Source organism: Fukomys damarensis, unplaced genomic scaffold (assembly GCF_012274545.1).
Source record: "Fukomys damarensis isolate Sample0158 unplaced genomic scaffold, DMR_v1.0_HiC HiC_scaffold_38, whole genome shotgun sequence".
In the NCBI taxonomy this organism is placed as follows: Eukaryota; Metazoa; Chordata; class Mammalia; order Rodentia; family Bathyergidae; genus Fukomys; species Fukomys damarensis.
Genome location: NW_022900950.1, coordinates 41,353,095 through 41,365,651, shown reverse-complemented (window position 1 = coordinate 41,365,651; position 12,557 = coordinate 41,353,095). Strand labels below are relative to the sequence as shown.

General features: G+C 34.8%; 1 protein-coding gene across 9 annotated transcripts in view; it reads left to right on the top strand.

The window, feature by feature from the left end:
• Window positions 1–12,557, top strand: part of Trpc4 (transient receptor potential cation channel subfamily C member 4) — a 234,793-nt gene that overhangs the window by 220,064 nt on the left and 2,172 nt on the right. For 6 of the 9 annotated variants that reach the window (XM_033760013.1, XM_033760012.1, XM_010635192.2 and 3 more), the window contains exons 8-10: window positions 2,473–2,682; window positions 11,764–11,805; window positions 11,935–12,024. In XM_033760013.1, coding sequence (XP_033615904.1) covers window positions 2,473–2,682; window positions 11,764–11,805; window positions 11,935–12,024 — 342 coding nt within the window. The remainder of the gene's footprint in view (window positions 1–2,472; window positions 2,683–11,763; window positions 11,806–11,934; window positions 12,025–12,557) is intronic. The other 3 variants (XM_010635197.2, XM_033760014.1, XM_010635196.2) reach the window with 1 other exon arrangement.

Genomic DNA, 12,557 nt, shown 5'->3' with positions numbered 1-12,557 from the left:
TAAGTTAAATTGATTTCAGTGCAGAGTTTCAAATAGATACATGTACTGAATATTCTCCTACTTATTTCAGGATTACTTCTACATTGCTTTTCCTAAACTTAGACTTTATATGGATATATTTGTTTTTGAAGTTCTGTTTTTCTCTAGTCAATACACCTTCCCAAAAGTGGATTCTATTTTCCAGAATGACAACAACAAAATATTAAAAAGCCTCTAATTACCAAGCTAGATACAAACAAACCGCAGACAATTTGGTTCCTGTAAAACACTGTAAAATGTCCCGATTTTGTCAAGAACAGAACATTATTCAACTGTAGTATGGAATTTTTTTTGTGGAGCCTATTTTTTTTTCATTACTTTATTTCAGAGATGAAAATAATCTTCAAATTTCACTTTTTATTTAGCTCTAACGCTAAAACTATTGTGACAAAAGTAAAGCAAGCATTGAGAACCTGAGACAGGTATGCCTGCCAGCATCCTGTGGGGCAGCCTCCTCTGAGCATAGGCATGTCAAGCATTTTACTCTCACGTGCCCCAGAATAAAATAATTACTCGAAAGATGTCAGTTTTTGGTCTTGCTACTAACTCAGAGCCATAGGGTAAAGGGTTTAGTATAGGGTGAGCACGAAGCATGGAGAAGGTAAACAACCTCACAGCTGCAAGGCAGGCCATAACTAAAGCCTTCTTCCTACTCATGCACTTTTACATTTGTCACAGAGTTGCTGTGCACCCACCGTACACCAGACCTAAAAATTAGTGATACAAGAATTAAAGGAAGTACACGACCTCAAGAAAAAAATCAACGTAGCAAGGACACACATTTTTAAAAATTTATAATTGAGAAGAGAAATTTGATAATGTTCTGAAAGTGAAGAGAGAAACTAGGCTTGGGATGGAAACAGGGTCAGCTGAAGACTGATAGGAGCAGGCTTCTGAGAAGAGGTGAAACAAACTCAGTTTTACATGTTGAGTAGGAGAAGATGGCTTTAGTCATCCTCAGCGTGGCCTTTATCTCCAGATCTCTCCAGTACTGTGTATTATTGTGTACAGATCTTTACAGAACCCCCAAACAGGAGCAAAGAAGCACCTGCTTAGTGGTAGCTATAGGAGAACATAAGATGAGCAGAATAAACCTTAATCTGTGACTCCCTGAGAATCAATAAATCAAAAGGACCTACTAACAGGCCAACACTTTATAGTGGCTGTCTTTTCATTCTCTAGAACTAATTCTACTGAATTCCAATTCTGCATGACTGGGGCACACAGGACACAGTGTATACTTCTTCACTAATGCGGCATAATCAGGGAGAGCCTCTAAGTGTGTTTAGAAATAAAGGGGAAAGAAGAAAGGAAGCGTGAGAAGAGGGAGAGGAAAGAGGAGGAAAACTACAGGTTCTGTACTTCTCCCAGTCAATCTGTACAGTCTGCCATGTGCTCAGCAATGTATCCTCTAGGCAAAATGATTTTTGTCAAGGGAATAGAGCAAGACCCCAGTTAGCTAGGTAGAAATATGCAAGTATGTGTATCTCTGTGTGCATTGTCTCTATCAGCACACAACAATTTAGGAATATTAAAATGGACTGTAGTCTGATTATTCTACTACTATAAAACCTAAATTTCTCTTTTATAATAATAATTTGTTACAATGAACTATTTTGAATTGTTAAAATGCATGTATGCCCAGTTGCTACCACCTCCTACCACTCAGATTTTCTGCTTTAATTGGATTTATGGCTAATTTAAGAAGAACTGCCTGTCCTACATCTCATTTCCACAAATGCTTCGAAGTTTCCCCCAGGAGGTTAATAAAATGGAGTGAGGCGTTCATGATGAGTCATTAATGATGAGTGGTATATCCTTGGGCTTCCTGGCAACCACTTGCCAGACCCCTATCTGGTGACATCTGCCAAGGTGTTGACAAGGTTCAATGCTGTGGCAAGTTTCTACGCTCGATTACCCATTTACTAGAAGAACTCACTGAGCATGTGGAAAAGAATTATTCACAAGGAAGTATATACAATAAGGCTTTCTTTGGCTGCACTGAAGAGTAAGTTACAAGAATCTGCAAAGTAAGCAGTCGACTAAACAGGGAGAGAGTTCTCAGGAAATACTCAAAGCTCTATTTTGGCCAGGACCTAATTGAGCTGCTGAGATGAGTCTACACTGCAAGAGATGCAGATTCATCTTTGAGTCATAACTAATTGTTGCAGTCACTGTAACATGGACTTATTTTGAATTTCCATTATAGTGAAGAAAGAAGCGTGAAAAGTGACATAAGAGCTGTGACTCCTCACAGAGTAAGCCATCCTCTGAAATGTTTAGATGATTGTCTCTGGAATCTAGGGGTGTTTTCATGAGGAATTTAATTAAGGTCCCAAGAACCATTCCAAGTCAAGTGCAGGCTCTGTGTGAGGTTCATTTCACCATATTAATTAAGAAATCTGTCAGCAGTTGTCATGTTCTCCTGTTCAGGACCATGCAGATATAGAATGGAAATTTGCTCGAACAAAGCTCTGGATGAGTTATTTTGAAGAAGGAGGTACTCTGCCCACTCCCTTCAATGTCATTCCCAGCCCCAAGTCTCTCTGGTATCTGATCAAATGGATATGGACCCATCTGTGCAAGAAAAAGATGAGAAGAAAACCAGAAAGTTTTGGAACAATAGGGGTAAGAACACAGCACGTTAGTATTACTCTTTTTTTTTTAATTGTGAATTTGAATGCAATTATATTTTTATTGAATATTGTCAGATCTCTTGACTTTGCTTTCTTGTTGTTGCACATCATGAACAGTAATTGCATATCTACCAAGTGTAAGGCACTCCCTGAACAGCTAGGAATTTTTCCTAAGACCATTTCCTACCTAGAGAATAACTACTGTTGTTCAAATAGAGGCACTTTCTTCAGACAAGCCTATCAGTCCTACCAATCAGCACTTGGGGAATGAACATGCTCTTTCTTAAAATCTTGATTTTTGACACCTTTTCAGAATTAGAATAGCAGAGTCTTTGTGGCATTGCTTCTCCATATCTCTTTCTCAGTCTGGATTGTAAAACTCAACGATGAGAGGAGGACATGTACTTTAGTTACTGAGGTACAACAGAAAAAATAAAAGATAAGTAGAAAGGAAACAAGGAAGTCATAACTTTTTAAAAACTGTAGTTTTAAAAAGACTGCAACTTTCAGGAGCCACTTGAAGTTACCCAAGGCGATCCATATCAATACTCCCTCAGTTAAATTTGGACACATCATACTAAAATTCTTCAAGAATACTGAAAGTCCATAAATTGGCTTAATTAAAATGGTAAAGAATGGGAACCTGATCCTAAGAAAAAGGGAAAGTTGAAAGAATTCAAAGAATGCTTAAATTATCCATCTAAATAATAAAAAATTGGACCCATGCATGTAATATGGGCCAGTCTTTTTCTGGGTTGTGGGCCATCTTTCTCAGGTTTCCATAACCTCAAGAGAAGCATAAATGTTCCCCATTCCAGGAAGTAACACTCCTCTCTCTTAAGGGCCCACACTCTGTTGTGAGTGTATACTTTGGAATTTCTGCCTAATAAAACCCTTCCTGTGTCTCTTACTGACTAATTCTGAAAATTCTTTTTCTGTGATGGGAGTCAGAGAACCTGTGAACTTACACTATGAGTAGAGTGAGTTAGGTTCTTTATCTCAGTTTCCAGAACCTCCTCAGACCTTGTGCGGTGACAGTTACCTGACTATGCTTGATAGAAATGCCCAAAGAAGTGACTGAATGAATGTGATAACTTAAACATACTCTGCCAGCTGTTAGCTGTGATTCATGATATGTTTAATACTCAACACTTTGCTTCCATTCAGTATCATAGTGTCTACCAAAATGTTGTGTTTTAAAATATTAAAGATGGACCAAGGATTTAGCCCACTGGTTCTGCCACTTGCCTCGCAAGTGCAAGGACCCAAGTTCAATCCCCTGTACCAAAAATAAATAAATAAATAAAATTTGAAAATAAAAATATTAAAGCTCCCCCAGAACCATGATCTTGGTATACTGGTATATATATTTCCTTTAATTTTTTTTTTCATATTGGTAATCAGGAGTTCAAACTATTCCAACAGAAAATACACAAATTTAAGTGTTAGTGCCAGCTAAATCATTGACATAGGACAAGTCAGGCTCTTTTCCCCTCTCATTTGGTTTCCCACTTTTCAAAGCGTTCATACATATTTTGGGAAATAACACATTAACATTCACTTTTCACTTGGACCTCACAAAAACTGCTTTGGAAGTACCTTAAAGTGCCTTTCTATAAGAATCACAAAGTAACATTAGATATTTAATCAACATTCAAAAATATTAATTTGCCTTTCATATTTTTAACATCATTAATGACTGCTAGTCATGCTCTAAGTGGTCCTTATCATTCTTTAACTTCCTCATTTACTAGGCAGTATTAACCCCAAAGAGGGATTGTCCCATTGGGATGACATGGATTTTCCTGTGTCCTCAGTAACATTTCCAATTATAGAGAGAAATTGACTGGCAAGCGAGGCTTGCAGAGAGGTGTTCAGAAAGGCAGTTACGTTCATTCTTGCAAGCTATTACGGATGAACTTGGGAAACTATAGTTTGGGAACATACCTGATAATGGAACCAAAGTCAGATTATGATGAAGTCTTATTCTACAAACCTCATACTAATTTATGATTTTTATTCTTAAGCATAGAAAAGGAGTGAAGTTATTTTACCGAAAATATCTGATTTGTCTTTCAAAAGAGAAACAATCAAATTATTTTTAAAATGGTGTAGAATAAATGCGTTGAATAGAAAAGGCCTTATTTAGTTTATTAAGCAATCATCACATCTGTTCCTTATGCCAGGAACTCAGCTAAAAACTGGGTAGTGGAAGGAAGTATAGAGGCATGGTTTGCATTCTCAGGGATATCAATTTTAATATGAGAGATACAGAAATGAAAACATGCTCCTATAATGTGTGTTATGCAACATAGTTAACATTTTAATATAGTCATATGTAAGATGCTCTCAGAACAAGTGAGAAATAATTAGTCTTTAAAGTGAACAGGAAAATGTTTCAGGAGTCAAACTCCAATTTACTCCTTTCCAAATCAAAATATACACTCTTGTTCTTCATATCATCACATTTTTATTAGAGCCCTAGAGATATTGATTTTCAATGTTACATTAATATGCTACTTCATCAAAGAAATTTGTCCTTCATTGTTTAACTTTAGGTAACATCAGAGGAACTCATAGATTTTAAGATGTCATGAATCTTTTGACAATACATCAGGCCCTCCTCTCGTTTTTTTAAAAAATCTGTCTTGTGCTGCCCACAAGAAGATTGGCAAATCACTCAAAGAACTGACTTTCAAGTCCCCATCCCCAACCTCTCATGGCTACTGGTCTTTAGGAGCCCGTTGTCATCATTTCTTAGAGGCAATGAGGACTTGCAGATCATATGAGCTTTCTGTTAAAGGAGTGATTCCCATATTTTAGAGGTAGAGAGTAAATGGTACAAGTTTAAGAGCTTTCTTTTCAATATATCATTATTCTCAAAACATAAATTTCTTTGGATGTCTCTACTTCTGAATTTAAGTCTTGTAAGCAATGAAATAATTCACAGTTAATTGTGACTGCAAACCATTGTTTTCTTCCTTTGCTTAGTACACTTTACTAACCTTTGTCAATGTATGTTGTGAAACTTGGGGAATTTATGCTGAACCAAATAAACATTCTGAGTCATATCTTCTTTCCCACCCCCAATACTCTCTCTTTTCCTCCAGGCTTAGGGACTTCAGTGAGTGTCATCCTAATGAAATGCAGTATTATCTAAATTTACTCTTTCACTGGGCTTCATTTCCAGAATAAGAAGGAAACACTATTTTGGTTTGCATATTTTCAATTGTTTTATATATATTTTTTTTGTATGGACAAAAATATGTGTGAATTGCAAATAAGCTCTTGAATGCAAAGAAAAAAATGAACAAAAAGCAAAGCAAGATGGTTTAAATAGCAGTAAAGGAGTTAAATAAGGAAGTAATGTCAAAAATAATTAATTTTGCCACAAATTCATTTCCATGTGATTATTCCTTCTAATGCGTACATTATGCAAAGAAATATTCATTCTTAATTAAAAAGTGTCACAGAAGTATTAATGACAGTCACTCTGAAAAACCAAAACATACCTTAACCTCATACTCCAAAAGGAACTTAGAGACCATTTAGTTCCACTATTTTCTTTAAAAGACATCTTACTTACTTTTCTCATGGTCCCTTAGGTAAAAAGCTAGAAAATGCCCCGAGTCTCTTGTTTCCTAATCTAATGTTCTTTCCATTGCCCTCACTTGTTTTCCTGAAAAGTTTGATGGACATGCAATGGTATCTTACATATTGTGTATTGATCCTTTGATTTTTCTCCATAGCTTTTATAAATCTAGCAACTATATTCAGCTACCTCTTAGGTTGCTGTGATTAAAGCCAAAGCCCTGCTTTAACAGGCTGGCTCATACTGTGTTCTCATCCCCAACTTGTTTACATATATACCATGTTTTTAAAGCAGAAAATTTAAGTTTAACCAGAGATTATTACATTCTTTGAGGACTTCTCTCTAACTGTCCAATTTGTGGTTCATTTACTGACACTTGTCACCTAGCAGCTGCCTGAATGACAGAGGGCTGTTCAGGAAAAGCCTAAAACCAGAGCTCTTGAAGGTTGCTACATTGGTCATTGTTGGAAGCTCATTATTGGTGATCTTATCTTGCTATTTATAGCTTCCTGTTAATACTTACACAACTAACCCTCAAAACTCATTAACTTGTTTTTTCTAAGCTCCAATCTCCTTTAATGGGTGACTGAGAGTTGCAGGAAAATTAATCTTTCACTTGACTGTTTTATACTAGGTAGTATAAATGAAGCAGAAATTTATCATTATTGCGCAAAACATTTGTAACATGAAGAAAACTCATTATTGAGAGATAGCGTATTTCTTGCAAATCATGAAAATTCCTCCAGAGATGAGAGTACCACAAGGAGATTACCATGCCGAAAATACTGAGAGTACAACCTACTGAGAGTACCATAATCAAATAAGGAACATACTCTAACCTTTTTTTGTATTACTTTTCATAGCTGATTTTGCTTAAATCATCCAGAATTTCCATTTTAAAACAAGCATTTCCAGCGTGAAACTTTAATTAGAAATTTTGATTAAAGAACACATTGGGAGCTCTCATAGCCTTTTTGAGCTAAAAATTGACCTTTGTGCTTACTGTGCAAAAGGTTTGGGTCTATTTAATTAATGTAAAAGATGCTAATGCAATACTCCCCCAATGTGTATAATTACTGGTTACAAGAAACACTTTTCTAATGCCACAGACCAGGTTTCTAAATGCAATGCTGAAGTTAACAGGTCAATATGATGAACCAAAACAAAAAAAATACATCTTTTGATAAAATCATAAAATAATTGTTTTAGAATTCCTTAGTTTTATGTTTTCACTTTCTATTTTATGCTCAAGAACATTGGAGGAGAACAAGAGGCACCATCTCAGAGTCCCTAAGCCTCACTCAACATTGGGATACAAATGAGATACTGCAGCTTAACCAGTTGCCACAGAAATATGCTCAATTAAAATAAATAGAGAGAAATAAAAATTGTGAATGCATTAGAACCACCTCTCATTCCCAAAGGAAGAATGCTAATAGTATATCCCTCTAAAATTTTATTTTAGTGGTAATTTGTCAAATTGCATAGTTCTTTAATATTTATGGCTCTTAACAGGCCAGACTACCAACCTTACAGATATGGCAGCATTCATCCATGAGTAACTCTGGATCCTTGAGTTACTGCTGTAAGATTTGCTGGCAAGGTCTTTTGGCTAAACTTTCTTTTCCAAGTAAGGAGCGATCTGTGGAAATCAATTGTTTGATATTCTTATGAGTGAGATCCTGAATATTTGATTTGACAATATAAAATTTAGCCATTTGCATTTATTTTTATATGCTTAGAAAGTGTGTGTATAATACAACAATATGTTGTTGCATGCTATAATGATAAAGTATTTATAGTGAATAATCATCAAATGAAACAAACTGCAATTTTTGATAAACAGAGAACATCCTGAAATGGACTCTGGCCTTTTTACTTTATTTAAAGAACCCAGCAGGATGTATCCTTTAAGGGATTCACTGAGCAAGACAAAAACTAAAAGACATAATCTATGGGCTGAAAATTAATGAAAGACAAAAATCAGAGTAGAAATGAGAGAAAAGGATGCTTCAAAGTGACTGCAGGGAACCAGTTATGTGCAGAGCCTGCCATTCCAAATAGTGGACCTAGACAGACATGGACCTTAAAGCAAGAAAATGTCACAGCTGATTCCCTAAAGCCCTCTCTTTCCTAGCTGCAAACGCTTCCATTTCTAAAGCAACCTGACACTTCTACTGAAACCCAGAGTTTGCCTGTAGCAGCAGCAGTTTCTCTCAAGTTATCTCCTTTATCACCAGTTCTGTGATCCAAATGCCATTACCTTGTTCTAACAAATCAGGAGGAATCTGTAAACTGTGCTTTGTGCTAATGTGACATACAGGTATGCCTGCTCCCTTGTTCTGAAAGCCATCCTGTCAAGATATGTGTGGTAGTCTAGTAACTTCTGGTACAGTGCCAGCTTAAAGTGCACTTCGTCTAAAACATTTTTCCTATACAGATTGCTAAAAAACTGTTGAATTGTTTTCATTTGTAGTAATTAAAGCTCTAGGTATTCTACCTTATAGTCCATAAGCCAGTTAAAGTGGGTAAGCCATTTAAGAGTGTTTTATTCCTCCCTACTTGATGACCACTACAAAAATGCTGTTATGTGAACATGTAGTCACTCAATAAATATATCTTAAGTTGAATCTAAGAACTATGACATAATATACAAAGAAAAACCACAAAAGTCATAGCAAACATTTCATGTCATGCAAAGATGTTCATAAAAAATTTAAGCTCCTCCCCAAAATGACTGTGTGCTAAATTTGTTTTGCATCCATCCATGAATACTAGAATCAGAATCACACTCTCACCTTATCATTCAAATGAAAATGTCCAGCTTCTGGAAATTCTATACTGCTTCTAAAAATATTCAACGATTTTAGCTTAAGGAAATACTCTCCACAAGCATGATAATCACACAGAGAGAAAAATATGCTCTAATTATATCCTTTTACTTCCTCAGAGGTAATTCTGGTACATATCAGACTAGGTACAGTTTTATGATGCAAAAGTATTTTTAAAATGTATGCATCATATTATTAGTTGGAAGGTGAAAAAAATGTAAAGAGAATGGAAACTCACATCAGTTAATGACAAATGTCTTAAATATCTTATTTAATTTTCAAAATTACCCAGTGAGTTTATTTTCACCTTACAATCTCAAGGGTAACCTCCATTTTCTGGCTCAGTCAGCTTTAAAACAGTCATAACACCTAAGAACCCATGTTTTTAATAGCATACCATGTGACTTCCCAGAAAGCAAACTAGTGGAAATGGGTAGGCATCATGACAATAGTGACTAAAACAAAGATCTGCTCTATGGAGCCAACTAGAGAAGGGGAGACTAAAGAGAAGAGGAAAATATGAATTGCTGCTTTAGTGTTCATAGTTTGGTGAATGGGTTGCATTCATTTTGGTTTTGATACTCCTGAGATGGTTCACTTCATTAATTTTTTACTTTCTAGCCATATTGTAGGAGTTCAAGTTGGCTGATCTAATCTCACAAGACTAGAAATAATTTTGTAACCTTACCATGAAGCTATACAATATAATCAAAAAAATCAAAAACATTAAAATTTTAAAAATTAAATACATTGATTTAGCCTTAAGTTTGGACTGTGGCAATTAACTTTTGAAAGTTATCAAGCTAAACGTTTTTAATGTTTTTCTTCAAGCAAAACAATTTTGAAAAATTTTCCCAAGGAAAATAAACCTGAAATCTTTACTTAAACTGAAGTCTTTGGTCTTTTTATATTTGAATTAATAATTTTGACTTTGGATCTGAATAAGGTTCTATTGAAAAGACAATTTGTGCCCATTTTAATAATAAACTTTTTGATACTTTTACTTATTCCTCATGGTTTTCTGATTCTCTCATCCTTATGGATGGTTTTGGGCTAAACAAAATCAATTATGACTTTAAACTGCTTTGTTGAAAATTTCTTACGAAATCTTTAAAAGGATTCTAAAGCAGAGTAGGGAAATGTTATAGGACTGCAAAACAATAAAAATTGAACTTTTTTTTTTTTTTAGACTGAGCTAAAAGTTTCTATCTACTTTTATCATCAAAACCAGATTTTTTTGTGCAGTATTTTTAATGACGGTATTAAGTTCATGTACACTTCACTTCAATATTTCTGTTCACTTTAGGTAAATTCACGGAGTTCTGGAAGGCTTTTGCTTCCTTGAGAGTGCTTTTTGTCTTGGATTTCGGCTCTGCTGTGTCTCAACAGGAGTCAGACACCTCCATCTGGTGGCCCAGGCATTAAATTTCCATGCTAAATTCTTTTCAAGATTTTCTAAATTTGTATTAAGTTTTGAAGTTCTGCATTCATATTGAAAATGAATGTCCCATGTGGAAGTATATCATGTTTAAAATAATTAGTGGACTTCAAGGAACTAAGTGTTGACTCCTCTGTATCTAATCATGAAGCACAAGGCCTTTCTATAGCCAGTGGAAATAGCATTTTCCCCCTCTACGTCTCTGAAGAGAAAGAAAAAGAGTTTCTTTCATGTTACTTGATTTTTCCAAACCTCTAACTTCACATTGATTCATGTACAACTCTTCTAAGTATTTAGTAAGGAAGAGCAACAGCCTCATTTAACCAAGATATGCTATCCCTTTTGCTTTCTCATGATTTATCAAATTAATTCCTTACTTTAGAATTTTAAAAAATTTAGACCACTTTGGCCACTGTTTTTCCTTAAGAATCAATACTGCAGTTTACTCAGAATTCATAAAACGGGTTTATGATAGATTTTTTTTCCCTAATGTCTTTAGAATACTGGTGAAAAACAGAAAATATAAAATTTTAGGGTTACTCGGTTTTTAACTCAATTTATAATGAACATTTTTCAGTGACTGAACATCATCTCGCTATATATCCATTACTACAAAATTGTTCTGCACTAGCCCACCTCTTCCTCCAAAACAGTTTTTTCTCTTCAAAATGATAACCATAAGACACATTCTTTAAAAGTGATAAACTAATTAATGTTGTGCTTGAAAAAAAGTTGTGATTAATTTTATTAAATTGAAACATTTACCTAAAACAAGAGCCCCCTCTTGATGGATATTTGATAGAAATTATTTTCAGGAGTTCAATTGTCTTAAAAGGTTTCTGATTGTTATTTATGATGAATAATTTCTTCCTTTTGTTGTGTAGTATTCATAAAGATGTTTTATTTTTATTTGCTATTATTTCCCATATGTATCTTGGTCTCACATTAAGTGACCAACTAATTATCACTATAATTCTCTGTATTCTGGGTTAGGACTACATTTCCATCATTGTCAAGTTATTCTTTTTATTCACTCATTTGTTTGTTTTTTGAGTCATGTGAAGAAGCATTCTGTGCCCACTGCCTATTGTCTAATAAAACTTCCACTTTGGAAAACAAAAGCAAATAAACACATTCTTGCCTTAAAAAAAAAAAAAACAGTGTATTACTTTTCAGAATGGTTATACATCAATATAATTGAAAAGGAAATGTCCCTTTCCTTTTCAGAGGCGAGCTGCTGATAATTTGAGAAGACATCACCAATATCAAGTAAGTTATCTTTGTATTATATCTTGAAATTTGCATTAAAATAAAACACAGCCCCCCTTCAGAACTGATGCATTACAAAATTCCTATGTATGTGCTGAATATCAATATCATTTTTCTAAAATGCCTCAGGAGGTTATGAGGAACCTGGTGAAGCGCTATGTGGCAGCCATGATTAGAGATGCCAAAACTGAGGAAGGCCTCACAGAAGAGAATTTTAAGGTAACCACCTTTATCTTTATCACAGTGAGAGAGAGAGTCTGCAAAATAGAACCAGACACAGCACATTTAGAATCGGTGCTGCAAACTCAGCCATGTGTTCTAGGAGGCATGTGTCCCTTCTGCTTTTTAAATTAAAGTCTTATTGAACGGTTTTTGTTTAAAAAGTAGATGATGAAATTTCTTCTCAAATTGTTCTGAAACATACTTAACCCAAAATGTCAAAGGGACTTATCTTGGAGACAGAGAAAATCCTTTTGCCTCATGGCATTCTGACTCATTGATCCCAGCAACGTTCTGAGTGAGCTTTAGTATTTGATATTTCATCCTGATTTCTATATCTGAAACATTTAACAACCAACAAACTAACAACAAAAGCTTTCATGGTGCTCAGAACACTTTGGTAGTAGAGAATTTAAGGTTTGAGTTTAACTGTAACATAAACCTCATATTTCTGCCTGTTTCATCTTTTTAAATTTCTGTCACAAGAAATAAATAGAGGAAATACTATATGCTGAATATATATATATATATAT